Source organism: Hirundo rustica, chromosome 16 (assembly GCF_015227805.2).
Source record: "Hirundo rustica isolate bHirRus1 chromosome 16, bHirRus1.pri.v3, whole genome shotgun sequence".
In the NCBI taxonomy this organism is placed as follows: Eukaryota; Metazoa; Chordata; class Aves; order Passeriformes; family Hirundinidae; genus Hirundo; species Hirundo rustica.
This window is the reverse complement of record NC_053465.1, coordinates 1,845,329-1,862,555: the sequence shown is the minus strand read 5'-3', so window position 1 is coordinate 1,862,555 and position 17,227 is coordinate 1,845,329. Positions and strand designations below refer to the sequence as shown.

Sequence of the window (17,227 nt, the reverse complement as noted above, 5' to 3'; positions counted from 1 at the left end):
CATTTCCCTCCTGGAGCCGCTTCCTTCGCTCCGAGTGCCTTGGAAAGCCAGGTAAATTAGACTTGGAGAGAGGGACACCGCATCTTTGAGTAATGAGGCTGGGAAACAGGGAACACATTTTCCACTAGCTCATGTCTCACTGTATGGCATTCTGATTTCCTGACACTTCATAATAAATCATTGCTTATCACTCACATGGGAACATAACATGGTTCAAGTTAAGATTCGTTAGTGATTGTAAAGAAGAAACATGAATTGCTCCCTATCAGGGCTTTTTGATCATCTTTCTGTCCACTGCAGGTGTTTTTTTAATCAGAATATTTACAGGAGCCATTGTCTAAGGCATAAATAAAAAGGAGAAGAAAGAGCAGAAAATATGAATAATGGAAATGAATTTATTTGTCTTATTTATGTGTTTATGTAAACATTTGGCAATTGCTTTGCACAGCAGCTTGTATTCAGTGTCACGGGCTGCTGCACCAACATAAGTTTGTAAAGCTGGGATTTTAAATATATATACGTGAGTGTGTCTACAAAAAAACCCTAAATGTCAATACATTCAATTTCTGGAGAAGGTTCTAGCAAGCACAGCCTGTTTGCTTTAGGATGGCATCACAGGGAGAAGAGAGGCTGATCCCGATCCTGATGGCCCACCTTGGAGCAGTGGGAGTGGGAACCTGGTGACCTCAGGGGCAGAGTGGCTCTAACTGGGATGAGACTGGGATATTCCCTGCAGCCCCAGGTCCATCAAAACTGTGGGAAACAGGGATTCACTCCAAAAAAAGGGATATTCAAGAGCTGAGACAACCTTGCTGTAGCCCCTGTCCCCCATGTGAGCTCAGGGATGGCAAATCCTGAGCGTGGATGGGTCAGGAACTGGGGAAGGAACAAGTGACAGGGCAAGGGGCTCCAGGGAGGTTTAGGTTGGATATCGGGAAAACTTTCTCCCCCAAAGGGTTGCTCAGCTCTGGCAGGGGTGGAATCCACATCCCTGCGGGGATTCAACAGCCATGTGGCCCTTGGGGACATGGTGGCCTTGGCAGTGACAGGGAACGGTGGCACTCAAAGCTCTGAGTGGCTCTGACTGAAATGATTCCACGATTCCGTGCGTTCAGCTCCACATCCAGGCCTTCTCTCCCCTTCAGTGGATGGAATGTTTCCTGTAGTCACAACTTTTTCCTTGGCAGTTTAGGGAGAGGGGGGAAAAGCTGATGGGTTTACAGATGGTGTCAGTAGTGCTTTAGGGGAACAGGGAGTTTTGTATAAAAAGGCCTAAAAACTGAAAAAATGTGACATTACTTAAAGAACTATAACAAATATGCAGAAATTTTTCACAAAAAGGAAAAAAAAGAAAATCTATTCCTTCCCTTGTTTTACAAATAGCCCTCCTTTAATTTCTTCCTTTATCTTTTGGGTCTGATTGTGGGAAGTACCTAAAACTTTAGGCTAACCCGAGAGAAATCAGATAAGGGAACTATTTGCTGCAACTATGGCTTTGATTATTCCCCCTTCAGTAATTTGCTTTTTACTACATTAATCAACGATATAATGTGTCATTTCTACTGCTCCCTGGCTGAATAATTTCCAAAACTACAAACAGCTTTCAAGATAGTTGCCAGACAGGCGCAAATTAATACTTTCAGAAATTGTTCCTAGAAATATTCCCATGAACAGAAGCTTTCACACCCTCTATTTGTGTAAAGAGTTGGATAAAAAAAATTAAAAAAAAAAAAAGCACCAAATTATTATTTTAGGCATTTTCTTGCATATATATTTTTTGTTGTTTTATATATATTTCTATCTAATATTTATAAAATATATGCAGTTTAGAATAAGCAGCCTTGGGAGACAAGATGGCAATGGTAATCCATATGAAGTAGACTCTTTGTAGGATTAATTCAGTAGTTACAGAAAGGAGGGATCTCATTGCTTTCATTAAGGCAAATAATCCCCTTGATTATTTTTGGGACAACCTGAGTGAAATGGCACATGTCCCAGGGACTGTAAATTCAGCTGCCTGATCCAGCTGAAATTCCAAATTCCAATATTTGTGGCTACCCTGGCCTCTGATCCCCAGCCTGCTCTCCTAAACTCAGTTTTCCTCTTTGTGTTCGTGGCCCCTGGAAGTGCCTCTAAGACTTTGCCTTGTGCTCAGAAAACCCCAAACTCTCTGCAAGAAATGTGTTATGCAAAAAATGCGAAATGCCCCAGTATCAAATTTTTAAAAGAAAAAAAATTCCTCCTGGTAAAGCACAGCATTGGCTGTATTTATTATATCTTACTTCTCACCCACTACCAAGAGATGATTAGAGACAAGAATGAAACCTCTCAACTCTTGACCAAAGAAAAAAAAACATTTTCTTCTAATACAGCTGAGCCAGACCCTGAATCTGCACTCACTTGAAGTGGTGCAGTGGATGAGAATATTCTCCATTTATTTTGGCTTACACTAAACTGGAATTTTTGCCCCATAAGCTTCCTGTAATTTTTATAATTGGAACTGCCTTTGTCAGCATTCCTAATATTTCCCTATGGAAATGGTATTAAAAATCAGCACATTTGCCCTACAATCTCACGTTTTATCCTTAAGAAATGAGGACTTTTGGTAGATTTTTTTGTTGTCATTCTCTCTTCCTGCAAGAAAATGGCTTAATAAAAATCTCAACCAGAGGCTGGAAGGAGACGCTCTATCTTCGAAATGGTAATTCTCTCTCCAACCATGCCTGGGTTAAAAACAGATATTGAAACAGGGGAATAAATATTTGACAATGCTGTTAAGGCAACTTTGCTAACGATTTTTGAACAACCTCCAACTGAGGTCTAAATGTCTGCAATATCCATAAACAACTCTATACTGTCCAATTAGGGAGACAAAGACATAGAGTCCTGTCAGGAAGATTTGCATGGCTAAGTGTCTGAGATCAGGGAGCCGATGAGGGATCGCTGCCGCTGCCGGGGGATGCACACAACGGATGACTATCATTAGGATATTACAGAGGCTTACACCTTCCCAATTACTGGCAGGATTCATTAGTTACTGCTGCATTTCCCTAATAGAATCCTCTCTCTTGGCTTATCGCTACCTTCCCTCTGTCTACATAAACCCACAACTCAGCAGTCGATCACCTATGAAAAATTAGACGCCGGAGCTTCCAGTGGCCTATTTAAAATGAAAAGGGAACTGAAGAAGAAATAAAGAACAGGAAAAAAAAAAAAATAAAATAAAGAAGAAGGGCTTGAATGCAGTTGTGTGGCATCAGATAGGTTTGGAATTCTCTTGCTATTGAACTGTTTGAGGGGAAAAAAATAATCAGTGGCAGCTGCAGAGAGCAGCATCGCGGTGGGTTTAAAAGCACAATGAAAGTGTTTTACACAGCCCTACGTGCACACAGGAACTGGAGGCAGATTGCAAAGTGACAATTACTTAAGGCCTGCTAGGCTGAAGTTTCCCAAGTAAGATTGGTGAGGATTCCAGGGGCTCGGTGCTGCTGCAGTCGGCGCAGCCCCATTAAAGATAATGGTGTGAGCATTTCCATGCTGTCATCGTGTTGCTATCAACAGCATTATCAGTATCAACTGCTTCTACAATTATGCACAATGCACAATTATGCTCTTCCTGCACAAAGACTTAGCAACCACCAAACTCGTTTTCTTTTTAAATACACTGAAAAGAGTGTAGATTTCAATCCTTCATCTGCTCACAGACGAAATAACATTTCCAAATCATCACTGATAGCATTTTTTTCCTCCCATTCTAAGGATGGCCAACTGTTCTCAGCGATTTCTATTACATTTCCTACCTATTATTTCATGTAATGGCATTCCTTAAATTTTAAATTAGCTTTGAAGAATAAAAATAATTGAATTCCTGCTGTTTTGTGTACATAGAGGGTGACAGGAGCTAATGTGATAATTTAAACTGTAAATGAGTCTTCACTTTGTGTTCATTAATTACAGCTAATTACTGAATTACAAACCTTCTTGGTTAGGCACTGTTATGTATTCATGTAGCATGTTGGATTTCCAGCTGGTAGAAAACTGTTTTATAGACTTACAAGCTGACACACCAAGCTAGCGCCGGAACAATTCCGTGGGAGAAATGAAGGGAGGGTGGGGGCACGCCACTGCTCCTGCTCCTTGAATCCAGGCAGGGAGGAGAACCAGGGCTGCAAACCTGAGCCCCAGGTGAGCCAGCATCCCCTGGGGATAATTAGGAAATATCTGCTGTATTCGGGAGGCGGAAATGTGAGCCTGAGCTCACATTTGGGGGAAGAGCCTGCCGTGCTCACTCCGGTTTTACACCAGAGTTAATTCCCTGGTTTAGGCAGAGTTCCTCCTCCTCAGGGCACAGCAGTGAGGCAGGAATGCCCCTGGAAATGGGGCCGGTGCTGCCAGCGCTGCTCCTTCGGCTCTGCTGGGGAGCAGCAGGATGGGAACGGCGAAGGGAGCATCCCGGGCGAGGCGCATTGCGTTCCACCCGGGAGCGCCCATTGTTCCTGCTGTCTGGAGCATTCACTGCACAGTCTCTGCACCGAATGGCTCTGTCCAAAGCTCTCCTCTGGATCCCTTTTGTCTGCTGATGGTTTTTCTGGGAGCTGAATGCAGGGGCTGAGGTCTGTCTCTGTGCAGAGTGAGCGGGAGGAGCACACGGTGAGCTGCGGTGAGGTTGTGTGAGCCACCGAGCTCCACAGACAGACAGACAACTGCGGCAAGTGGCAAAACAAAGAAACCCAAACCTCACCTGCGCTGCTCTAAATACACAGACAAAAGATACAGAGACTTCCCTCTCGCTGGAATTTATTTTCCAGTATTTTGTGTGTTTTGTTCTCTTTTGACAACGCAGGCCAGCAGCCTGTCCACATCCCTGAGCCCACACCTGCCCTGCTACAGGTAACCCAGCAGAGACTGCAAAAACTGCTGAGTCAAACCATCACCTTAAAACTGTTTAATTAAATTAATCTGCCACCCACTTGGTCTTCCAGAGAGGGGACTGAGGAGACACAGAGCCAGGGTTCAGTGTTGGGCCTGTAGGGCAGATCCTTCTCAGAAGGTTTGGCCTGTACTGGAGGAGTTCAGCTGAATAATTACCAACAGCCAGAAATTAAGAGCCAGATCCTCAGCTGATGTGAAACTGTGTAGCACCATTAATTTCAGGAGAGTTCTGCTGGTTCCCAGCAACTAAGGAACAGCTCAATAGGGCTGTAATAATAAAGAGTCTGATGAAAAGCCCCTGAAAGCAGCAACACTAATGTGTGAGTGCTCACATAAACACCAGTTCAATGACAAGGCTTTTCTGCCTAAGAACTAGTCTGTGTCTTCAGGTTTCATGATAAGTACTAGGCTTTTGTCCTTAAATAATAATTTTCATCTGGAGAATGGCACAGTGACTTGTTCTAACACCAACAGAGATTCAGCAGTAGGCTTCTCAATGGGATTTGTGTCATGTCCTATTCCCTCATCACCTTCCCATGCTGTCTCTTCTCTTTCAGGGTATGAAAAGAGATGGGGAAACCAGGGCAGGAAAGATGTGCAGGCAGAAATTCCTTTTATTCTGTGGGTAGTAACTCTCTGCTATCATATAAAGATAATGACTTTCATTAATCTTCTGTAGGTCTTTAATCAAAGGGTTTTTTCACTCCACGCAGAGACACTACTTAAATGCTGCTAAATGTTAAGTAAAAATGAGAATTCTCGATATCAGATACACAAAAATGGTGCGAGAGGCAGCACAGTGCAGCACAGCTCCCACAGAGGCTCGACACTCGAGGTGAGTCTGCTGCTCAGGAAGTTACCAGCCACCATTTCCAGGCAGTCTTTGATCCAACTTGTTTTCATGTCTCACTCCTTTTCAATCTCAGTCTCTGGCATGCAAATCTGCACTGAAACAGAGCCTTCCAAATGTGCCAGAGGGAAGCAGGGGCCTCACACCTATTGGCGGATCAGTGCACCTAATGCCCTTTGGCTTTTTTCCCCTCTTTTTTAACAGAAAGGCTGATTACTCCATTAGCCGAACAACTTGGAAGAAATGACAAGGAACTAACAGGAGAGTAACACTGTATTTTCTATTTGTTTTCCTCCCTTGCAGTGGTGCTAATTAGAGGAGTGCTTGCTACGGAGCTCTGGGAATGCTGATGAGAAGCACACAAAAGGCTGGAGTGCCTCTTCTGCAGAGCGCTGGATGCTCAGACACAGCACTCTGGGCTGTCAGTGCCCTGCTCCCTCACACTGCCCCGTCTTTGGGGCGTCACAGGTGGGACAGACCAGCCTTTCTGACGCCTCAATCCTCACCCAGGGCTGAGTAATTTCACCTCAACTCACAGCTTATCACAACAAAATCGGTTTTCAAGCAGAACTATCCAAGCAGCATGGCAGCGGTGGGAAGGGAGCAGGAGTGAGGTGGGGCTGTGTCTCTCGAGGGGACCTGGGCTCTGTGCTGCTCACAGGGAGTCATTTCTCACCATCCTTCCTGCAAAAGCCTCCCTCCCTGCAGCCTGCTGCTTTTCCAGCTCTTTGGGCAGGCCAGCTTCGGAGGCTGGGAAAAGGGAGACGCTGCCCTAACTTCCCAAATGCCACCAACAACAGCTTCTCCTTCAAAGCTTTCCACCCGCTCCTGGACTCGGGAAGGGGTCGTGGGGATGGAGGCTGGGAGGGTAGGACAGCACCTCTTTCCCATTCACCAAGGTTTGATTCCCTTTATGAGCACGATCCGCCAATCCGTAATCAAGGGTTAATTTCACAGCTCACTGCTTCATCTAGCATAATATCCATTCAGACTAATTAAATCTGTCTAATAATGTGAGTGTCTTTGTCTTTGTTCTTTCCATTCTTTGTTTTACACCCTTCACATCTCATCTCCAGAACTACACGCCATCACACTCTGCTTGACAAGCAGAATCCATCCCTAAAATTAAAACATTCCTGACCTATCTGCGATGACAAGGCAAGCAAGCTTCACAGCGCTGCGGCCCATGAAGGGAGCTGACACATTTGTTTTTAATTTCAAAAGAGTAGAAAGTGAAGATCTGACCCTGTCAATCAGGCCCTGTGACAAGTTTAATCATTGCTGCCCCACAAAAATCACGGCTAAATAGGAATGCAAATAATGTATCACAGGGCTCTTATAAATGCTAATCAAGGAGAAGTAATCAACTGACAATTTCACTGATCTCCTTTCTGAAGAAGTCAGTCAACGCACTGTCTCCGGACCACAAAGAGAAGAAAAGACAAAAGGCATAGATGCTGTTTCCCAAAAAAACCTATCCTTTTTCAGGGCTTTCTTTTTCTTTTTTATAGAGAAAAACAGAGAATTCACTCTTTTTGATCCTCCACTGAACTTTAAAGCAAAGCTGTTTCTCAGGAACTTGAACAGTTATATGTCAAGTGTACTTTATTAACAGTACCCTCCCAACCCAGAGACAGCACTTGGAAACTTCTGCTAAAATAAAAATCTTCATTTGTCTTTGTCATTCATCCATCTTCAAAATTCTTCTCCGTCTTAACAACTTCTGTCCTCTATGGGCAATATATTTAGTGATATATGAAGTTTTACAAGTGGAAAGCTAATACTTGAGCTCACATTTTTTTCCAGCAGCTCCCCTCCTCCTAAACTGAAAAAAAGAAATATCATGCTTGGGATTTATTTCAGTGCAAAGGCTTTCTTCAGCAGCAGGATTTTTAGACTGACTCTCCTTTTATGACCTTTTTAATGTGGTAAAGAAGAGACAGCTCAGGTATAATTCCAGCCTTTCACTCACAACTCCTGCGATGCAAGAAATTGTGACTTCACCTGGGTGTGGGACAGAGAAGGGCCCAGGACAGGCGGGTGCACAAGCCCTGTAATTCAGTTTCGTGTTCTCCTCTCACTGGTTTGCTGTGCTGGGTCCTGACAGGGCGCATCAAACCCGAGAGTCACTGCACTGGCACAGAACAATAGGAGATGGATGGCCAAGGATACTCAGGCAAGGAGATGTGAGCAGCATAAAGATCCTTCTAAGAGCTAAAGTTCAAAGAATCTGCTTGTTTGAAGTTTGGTTGTGGGCTTTTTTGTTTGTTTGGTTGGTTTTTTGTTGTTTTTGTTTGTTTGTTTGTTTGTTTGTTGTTTGTTTTTTGTTTTGTTTTTTTATTAAACTACTTTTCTACATGGAGCCAATAGATGAAATAACCTGAGGAAGGCTTCGGCAGTAGAGTCTTGGGCTAGCAGCAGGGTTTGGAAATAGAGATCTTCCACTAGAGCACAACCTGGTGCTTTCCAGCCCATGGCAGTCACCCAGAGCAGGGTAAATCAGCATGAGCAGCTTCATCAAAGTCAAAACTTTGTCCTGGGTTGTGTTTTGTGCTTGGGCTGAGCGACACAGCTGGGGAGGGCTGAGAGCAGCTGCCACACGGGATGGGCAAGATGCCACCAGACCCCTGCCAGACTGCACTCTGAATCACCCAGATTTACACATCAGCAGATGAAATTGGGAATAATCTTTGGCCAAACCCAAGTTTCCAACTTCTAGAAGCACTGGGGCAGCAGCAGACTCTTCGGTAGCACTTCAGTGAGAGAAGAGAGCCGGAGCTTTGTCACGCAGCGCTCGCTGCCAGACGGGGATGTTCCAGCAGCAAACTCTCCATGCAGGATGAGCGTGGAGGGTGGGAGTAGCAAACAGCAAGAGGAATTGAAAAGCACTTTGCAGTTGTCATGTCACTTAGCAACAACCTTTCCTACCGCACATCACCACGGGCGTAGCAGGGAGGCTGCACAAAGCACAGGCGCCGAGATCCGGGCTGAGCCAGCGTGGGAGGGCAAGAGGAGCTGCACAGCACCCGATGACACCCAGCTGTCACCGAGCACCGAGGCACGGCTCACATCGCTACCCTCGGGCTTGGCCTTCTCCTCAACGGGCCCCTGCATCCAGCCAGCGCCCATCCTCTGCTGCTGATGCAGAGCGAATGACACGAGGAGCAGGAAACCAAAGTTCAGCTCTTTGTTCCCCAGGTGAACTCCACCGATGGGGTCACTCTTCTGTCTGCAGTTTCATCCTCAGATAAACTTCTATTTATTTTCTTAATCACTTCAATTTCCCAACTTCTTCCCTGTAGGATTCTCACTCTTTCTCTCTCTTCACTTGCTGGATTTTCATTAAAAGGTCCAGACTTGCAAGTCCTCAACCCCTCATACTTTTTCCACGAGTTAATGCTGTGGATCCTGTCAGCTATTTGTGTCACGTGGAGAATGTGCCTGGGCTACCTGATAAACAGCGGAGCTGGTCCCTTCCTGCAAGGCGAAGCGGCTGAAATTAAAAACCCTGGCACAAAAAGAGAGACCTGGGCAGGCCACCTGACAACATCTAAGGAGGATGAAAAGTCAGGCACCTCTCTGCTTTAATTATATCCCTTGTCCTCATTTGTTTAGCTTCAAAGAGTTAGGATTTAATTATTACTGTCCCCATACCAGTAGGGACCAGCTGAAGGGCTGATTGTGAAGATAGCACAAGGAATCCGGCATTCAGGATCTCCTTGAGCTGCTGTTCTACTGCTCAGGAAGAAATGAAGTGGCAGGAGCAGACCTGAGGGTCTGTTATTTGTATGGTTGCTCTCTGAATACAAAGCTCTACAAAATGTATGAAATATTGCATAAATAGAGCAATAGTATGTGCCAAATTAATAATGTGCATTACCCAGCAGCCATGCAGTGATGCTCGTTGTACAATCCTAAATCATCCTAATGGGGAGAAAAGAAAAAAAAAAAAAAATTAGAATCCATCTCTTTGTGGCTGAGTTCCTCTCCTCTCAATTACCAAAAGTGACTTTTGCACACAGAATTGTTTGAGATGCGTGAGGGAAAGCTGGGCATTGCCAAGTGACCAGAGCACAGCACTCCCAGCCAGGGGCTCCTGGGCTCTGCTGCTGCTCTGCCCCGAAAGCAAGAGCAGCACAATGCCAGCGTGCCTTGTTTTGGGGTGGAGAGCACAGCCTGACTGTCAGCACCCTGGCAGACACAGCCACACCCCTTCCCTTCACCCAGGCATTCAGCCCTCGTGAGTATCTGAGAATATCGGTGGTGGCAAACGCGCCCAGGCCGCACCAAGCCTGTTTTTGTCCTGCCTGGACACACACACGCTCCAAATCCAAAGAGGCCTTGCCAAATAGACAAGAGGCTCTTATTTTTTTACAGCTGAGTTTTGTTTTTGCAGCTGCCAAGTAGCAAAGAAAAGCAGCCCCGGTGATGTGGCCAGAGGATGTGTCCAGTGATTCCAAGAGGCTTCCCTGGAGAGGAGCCGCCACCACCTGCTGCCATCACACCCAGCCCCTGCTGCGAGGAGCCAGCACAGGGTGGTGTTGATGAAGTTCTGGCTGCTCCCTCTGCTCGGCCAAAAACCCAGGGAAATGTTGCAAAAGTGAACGAGGTTTTGGCACCGTAAGGATCTCGTTTCCATCACCACTCAGCCCCTGCTGCTGCTGCACGGGGTGAGCTGTGCTGGGGTTCACTCTGCAGCTCAGTCTGGTCCTGCGCCTGCCCTCTGCCACTTCAGAACACCAAAACCAGCACAGGCAAGCGAGCAGCGTTCAGCTTTGAAATGATCTCTCACCAGAGGCAATGGGAGAAAGGGTCAGCCCTCCCCTCGGTGTGAGCAGGGCTGCTCTGGGCACCCCAGGCTGGGGTTTGGGGCTCTTGGACACAAAAGATGACCACAGTTGGTTGTGTGGCTTGGGCAGACTGTGCCAGGGACCCTGCACAGATTATTTATGCCTTAAAACCTTCTGGACACAGATGTGACGATGAGCACAGAACCAAAAACTCCTCTGAGCAGGGCAGTATGGACTGGCACAACTCATTGCAGTGCAGACTGGCATTACCTACTAAATCAGAATTGCCTGACCTGAAAGAGGAAATTCTGCAGTAAAAATCCAAGTGTAGAGAGCAGCACAAGCTACAAACTCCAGCGAATGAATGCTATTATCTTACACGGAGAATACATTAATATAGATGACCGTTACATAACACACATTTACATAGAGTAATAATATATTTACTCAATATAGGCATGTTTTGACACAGTGCAAGCTGTGTGCAGTTGCTTAGAGAATTGGGGATTGTATATTTTTACCAATATACTGAAAAACTTAATTAAAAAAAAAAAAAAAGGAAAAGAAAAGAGATAGTCTTGGGGGTACTTTGGTGCAATTGTGACAATTCAAAGTAAAATTCAGAGGAGCTTTGGCTCCTGTGTCTGGAATAATTGAGCTATCAAATGTGTTTCTGTCAGATGTCAGTCATGTAACTGCACCTCAGCTGCACGTGATGGATCGCACCACGAGCCAAAGGCTATCAGCTCAAATCTGTGTCTGCTTGAGCTGAGAAGTCCATGCTGGAGCAGGGCTGGATCCTGCAAAGTGCTGCAAGGGCCAGGCCCTGCTTCTGGTCACTAAAGCTCAACTGTTCTTCTGTGTCTTTTAGGGACTTGAGCTCCTTAGCGCTGATATTTTTGTTCAAATCTGCTGCTAGAACAAAAGTTTGGTTGTAGCCATGTGAGAATTAAACTGAAAGTTAAATGGAAAAATATTATGTGATAAAAGGGAAAAAAAAAAAAGCAACCAAATCAACCAACCAACCAAACAAAACCAAACAAACAAAACAAAACCAAAAGAGGAAAAAGAGGCAGAAAAAACTGCAATACCAGTGGAAAAATAACCTCATGCATTTCATAAATCCAGCCATGTTCATTATGGCTTTCCTATCACACCAAACTTTACATTGCAAATTTATCCCCAAAGCCTGGAGTGCCTCTCCACAAGGAGCTGCCTGGTGCCAGGCTCAGCACGGTGGTGCTGCCCAGGACTGCAAGGATCCTGCTTTCCAGTAAATAACAGGTTTCTCCCGAAATCCCAGATTAAGTGACCAATCTGATCTTTTTTAACCATGGATAGCCCAGAGTATTGGTGTGCCTCAAACGAATGCTTCTTAATCAAAACCATGCACCAAAAGCAATCTTGGACATTTTTTTTTTTTTCCTTTTTTGCCTTTTACTTTAAGCTGATTAGAAAGTTGGTTCTGTAGTTGATTAAGTTCTGCAGAAACCGGGCTTGTGATGAATCATTAAACAAAGACATTTTTTGTACAGCAATAAAGTCTCAAATGATTAATTAAGGGCACAATGCCAAAACAAGTGTCTTTGTTTAAAACGCAGTGGACAAGACAGGCTTGGGAAAGTTGATGTCTTAAGTAGACGCCACAACATGTTTTTAATTATGTTCAGGAAGAAGAACAAGAATGGGAATTGCCAACTGTTTGGAAAGATAATTTTTTTTTTTTTTAATTTTAGAAGAAAGATTAGAATAAAAAATAACAAACAGAGCATTATTGATTTAACACAAATGCCATTTGTTGGGCCTTTTGTAATTTCCTTATTAGTGTCATCATTCTGGAGTTCATATGCTCCCTTCTGTTATAGCATTTGGCACACATTCAGCTCCCAGCAATATGATACAGTAAACATTCAGTGACTGCTCATATTAAAATGTTTTATTTGTTGTAAGGGTACCAGTGATCAGGCAGTGCAGGTCCTGGATCAGCCGGGCTCGTGCTGGGGACTGAGCCCTCCCCGGAGCCAGCCCAACATCAGCAGCAGCTCCTCGGAGCCCTGGCAGGGCTGGCTCTGCTCAGCTGACACACTCAGCTCCAGTCTGTGCCTGCTCACACCTCCCTCCTCCCTGGGCCACTTTGGGATGCATTTGGGGACATCCCAAATACTGTTTTCTGACTCGATTTTATTGGATTTTGCAAGCTGTTTTTTTTTTTTCTCTAAAGGTTATTTCAAACCTATTTTAACAATCACAGAAATGACCAGTGCTGCGTTTTCAGGTATGGGAAATGATCTGGATGCTTCAGTAGAGAGGAATCACACAATTATTTAGGATGGAAAATGATTTCTGTCCTAAATCCCAGCCCATCGAGTCTGACCTGTTCCCAGTCCCCACGCTGTCTCCATCTCAAAACACCGAGTACCACCTCCAGCCCTTCCTGGGACACCTCCAGGGGTGGGCACTCCAAACCTCCCTGCCAATCCCTGCCCACCCTTTCCATGGAGAAATTCCTCCTGGTGTGCAGCCTGACCCTCCCTGGCCCAGCCTGAGGCCGTTCCCTCTCCTCCTGTCCCTGGAAGAAGAGGACAAACACCACTTTTCTACACTTCCAGGAGAAAGCTTAAGAAGTAACTGAAATAATAATTTGGCCTTTCCCACACCTCTGGAGTGGGTGTGTGAGTTCCTCAGCCTCCTCATTTGTCCTGCCAGGGATGGTTCCAGGCGTGGAACCAGGCTGGGATTCCACGGCCACCGCGTGCAAGCACAGCCTGCTCCTCAGCCTCGCTAGGACCAGATTCACATATTAACGCCTCCCATTAACGCCTCCCAGCCTTAATGAGACAGAGCCATGAGCATCTTCAGCCCGAGGAGAGAGGAGAGCAGACGTCTCAATCTTCCTTTCAGTCCTCCTGCTGGTGTGGAGATCCAGAAGAAAAATTAATAATAATAATTCTTTCTGGTGAACACGCCATTAATTTACCTGTGGGTGTGTGACAGAGGGAAAGTCTTTGGATGTGGATTTCTTTTGAAAACAGAGCCAGGGGCACTGCTGGGGAGGAAGCGCGGGAGAGGCTGGGCTGGGATGCCATTCCTGGCCACGAGGGGCTGGGGAATGCAGTGGCTTTGGGGTGATTTAGCTCAGGACAGCAGCCAAAAGCCAAATCTGCCACCAAAACTCTCTCTGAGGCCTGGGCCCACCCTGGGTGTCCGTTCAGAGCTCAGGGCACTGAGTAAACACAATAACTAAGCAGATGCAGCAGGTTGTCAAATCTCTGTGGGTGCTATAAGGCTTGTGAGGAGCCCCTGAGGCAATAAAGAGAGCTGGGTGTGTAAATGCTGTACTCAGCAAAGCAGGAGAGATCCTCATGGCCCCGGGAAAAAGCAGAGAAAACATAGGTGGCTTTTATAGCAACAGAAAGATGTGCACAAACCCCTTACAATTTCTTCTCAAGCCTCCAATATTTCTGCCCACCTGGAAGCTCCTTAAAGTGCTCAAGGAGGTGCTGAGAGCCCCGAGCCCCCTGGCCAAGGCTGGCACGGGGTGCACAGGGAAGGTGCAGCGTGATTGAGCCTTCCAGGTGCAAAGGTGGTAGGTCCAAAAGAAACCGCCTCATAAAAATAAAATAAAATACTCGATGAAAAGCACAACCTTCTAAAGTGAGAAAACAGTGGATGGAAAGAAGATAAACCTACCAGAGCCTAAAGAGATTGAATAATTTCTGCTGTTTTGTCTGACTTTGCAAGGATTTTACAATTAATATCATTAAACATTTAAAATGCATGCGGGTAAAATAAAATTTCTGCATGATTTTTTTTTTTTTTTTTTTTTAATTTGGCCTTACAAGAAATGAAACTTACAAGAAACTTACATGTAAAGCCAAAAAAGGAGTTAAATAGCATTAGAAGAAGGTTTCTCTGATGACCTTGGAAATGGGACTAAGCTAATCTTGGGACAGCCCTTGCCATACACAAGCACTCGAGGCAAACATGGGACACCAAACTTTGGCTCCTGTCACTTGTGGAGGAGACAAAAGGGTTTCAGACAAGAATCCTCAGCAGGTTTTCCCATGTGGGATGGGAAAACAGCAGTGACAGCAAACCTGAGGATATCAGGGATGGGTCCCACAGGAGTACAGGGATAATTTAATGCCATGGGAACAGGGAGAAAGGGTCCTGGGTGCTGCATTCCCACTGCTCCTGCCAAAAGTGCTCCAGAGCTCGTAATGTAGCTTCCTGAAAGCCAAATATTCTTTCTAGCAGTTCATGAGTTCATATGTTTAGGCATCAAACACCTTTTTTAAGTTGAGGGATATTTGTTAAATGTCCCCATACCAGCCCTCACGAAGAGAGAGCTGAGAAATGTTTGGAGCAGCTGGAGGCCTCTCAGGGTGACCTGGCTGAGGAATGGACCCAGCAGCAGGAAATTGTCCAGGAGCTATTCCTGTGCCTCTGAGCAAGCCCTGAGCACTGTTTTGCGCGGCTCCTAAAAGCAGGAAGATTTCCACTCTGTTCTTTCTAGAGTCGCTTAACATCTCGGTGCACCGTGGCCTTAAGTGAACCCCTGCAATGGAACCACAACAAACCCTGCTCCTCCTCTCCGCTCATTCCAGAGAATTTGCCCTTTCGGATGGGAGTCTGAAAGTCAGCAAGCAGCAGGTTGGGAGCCTCAGTCATCTGAAGGTGTTTACTGTGGCTGCTTCCTTTGAAGGCAGAAATGTCCCATCGGAGACGAAAATAGCCGAGGGGACCTGTGGCTCTCAGAAAGGTGTTTTCCCCTCGTGGGAACAGAATCATTAACTTTAAATAAGTCGTCCTTCATCTCCTGAGCTGCGCAAACAAACAAACAGATAGAAAAAAAACCAACGGAATGTTTTCCCTCTGCCTTTCAAAAGCACAAACAAAGGCTCGTTTGCCAGATGGACGCTTTCAGAGCTCGCAGAGGGTTGGGGAAGGCTGATCACTCAGCAGTGTTTCCTCACGGGCTATGGGGGAGTTCGCTCAGAAGCTTGGTGGTGCTTTAAGATATTCCAAGATGCAGGAGCGCAGCGTCTGCCTTCCAGCCCTCCTCGAGTGGGGGTTTACAGCGTCGGCAATAAACTGCACAGTTCTCCTCAGGATGCTGCAGTGCCCAGGCGTGTGAGTGCGAAGGCAGAAGTCCATAAAAAAAGACAAAAAGACCAAAATTCCTAGCACTCATTCTGCTGTAGAACACAGAAGTGAGATCACACAATCATACAATCACTGAGGTTAGAAAAGACTGCCAGGATCATCCTGATCAAGCTGTTCCTGATCCTCACCCTGTCCCCAGCCCAGAGCACTGAGTGACACCTGCAGGAATTCCTGGGGCACCTCCAGGGATGGGGATCCAAACCTCCCTGGGCAGTTCCAATCCCTGAGCTCCCTTTCCATGGCGAAATTCCACCCTGAGCCTCCCCTGGCCCAGCCTGAGGCCATTCCCTCTCCTCCTGTCCCTGTTCCCTGGGAGCAGAGCCTGGCCCACCCTGGCTCCAGCCTCTCCTGTATTTTGAATCCAAATTCCAGTTCTATTACAACCTCTTCAGATTTGTTTGCATTAGGTATGGTCAAGACCCCACCAGGCTGAGCAGGAGCGCTGAGCTGGGTAACTGATGGTGCAGGGGTGCACTACCAACACAGAGAACTTTAAATCACAGTTTGGCGAGGCTGCGTGGCAGCCCTGTGTTCTCACCTAACGATGCAGATGCAAATTGGCATTCATAATTTACAGGAGTCCTTTTTGTGCACCCCAGCAACACGAGCCGGATGCAGAAGGAAAACGGAAGACTTTCTCCGGATGCAGAGAGGATCAAGCAGAATCTCATTAAGGACCACTTCAAAGATCAGTTCTTCATTTCCATACAAACAAGTTTAAATTATCTTGTGTGAATCTGCTGTTAGCTGTTGCGCTGTTCCATTATGCATGATTCTTGACTGCTTGTATCGTGCAAATCTGCACAGGGCTCCATTAGTGATTTCCAGTGTTATGCTAAAGCTTGCAAGTGGTCATGTTATTAGGTTAAAGTACTATATTTTGCATATTTATTCTGCCTTACCACATTTATTACTTCTGATACTGCCCGAGCAGAATTTTGCATGCATTTGACCACCTACTTTGCGCGGCTCGTGTGTGAATGCCGCTACAACCAGGGAGAGCTGGAGCAAGGACGGGTTCCTTGCTCCCACTTCCACTGTGGTTTTGATCCACTTCTGGAAAAAACCCCACAATTCCTGCAGAGAGGCACCGTGGATCTATCAGCTTGCATCTACAAAATTAATCCTTTTAAATAACTCAGAATGAACTATGTGACAAATTTCATTACGGCATAAATTATTGCCTTTATTGCAAAGGATTTGTTTTTACACTTTGGTAATTTAAAGAAGCTTTTCCCGGGATTTTTCATCTATAAAAATAAAAGTGCTATCATCTGGTTTGTAGGTCTTTATATTTGTCTTACTTCTGGGAAGCACCATATTATTAACTTTCATGGAATACATTCTGTTCTCAAATTACTGAAATCATCTCCCTCGCTTCGGGGATATTTGTATTAGGAAAGAGACTTGTTACAAAAATCAGGAACAGAGCTGGTGTGTTACCAAGACAAATATATCATTCATTATCCTCATGAAAATAATTCATCTT

At 45.5% G+C, this 17,227-nt stretch overlaps 1 protein-coding gene across 3 annotated transcripts in view; it reads right to left on the bottom strand.

The window, feature by feature from the left end:
• TSHZ2 (teashirt zinc finger homeobox 2) overlaps positions 1–17,227 on the bottom strand; it is a 204,195-nt gene that overhangs the window by 7,942 nt on the left and 179,026 nt on the right. Inside the window, exon 3 of one of the 3 annotated variants that reach the window (XM_040080273.1) lies at positions 9,671–9,706. The exons of the other annotated variants lie outside the window; for them this stretch is intronic. Coding sequence (XP_039936207.1) covers positions 9,705–9,706 — 2 coding nt within the window. The 3' untranslated portion in view covers positions 9,671–9,704. Of the gene's footprint in view, positions 1–9,670; positions 9,707–17,227 lie in introns of those variants that run through there. 3 annotated transcript variants of the gene reach the window in all.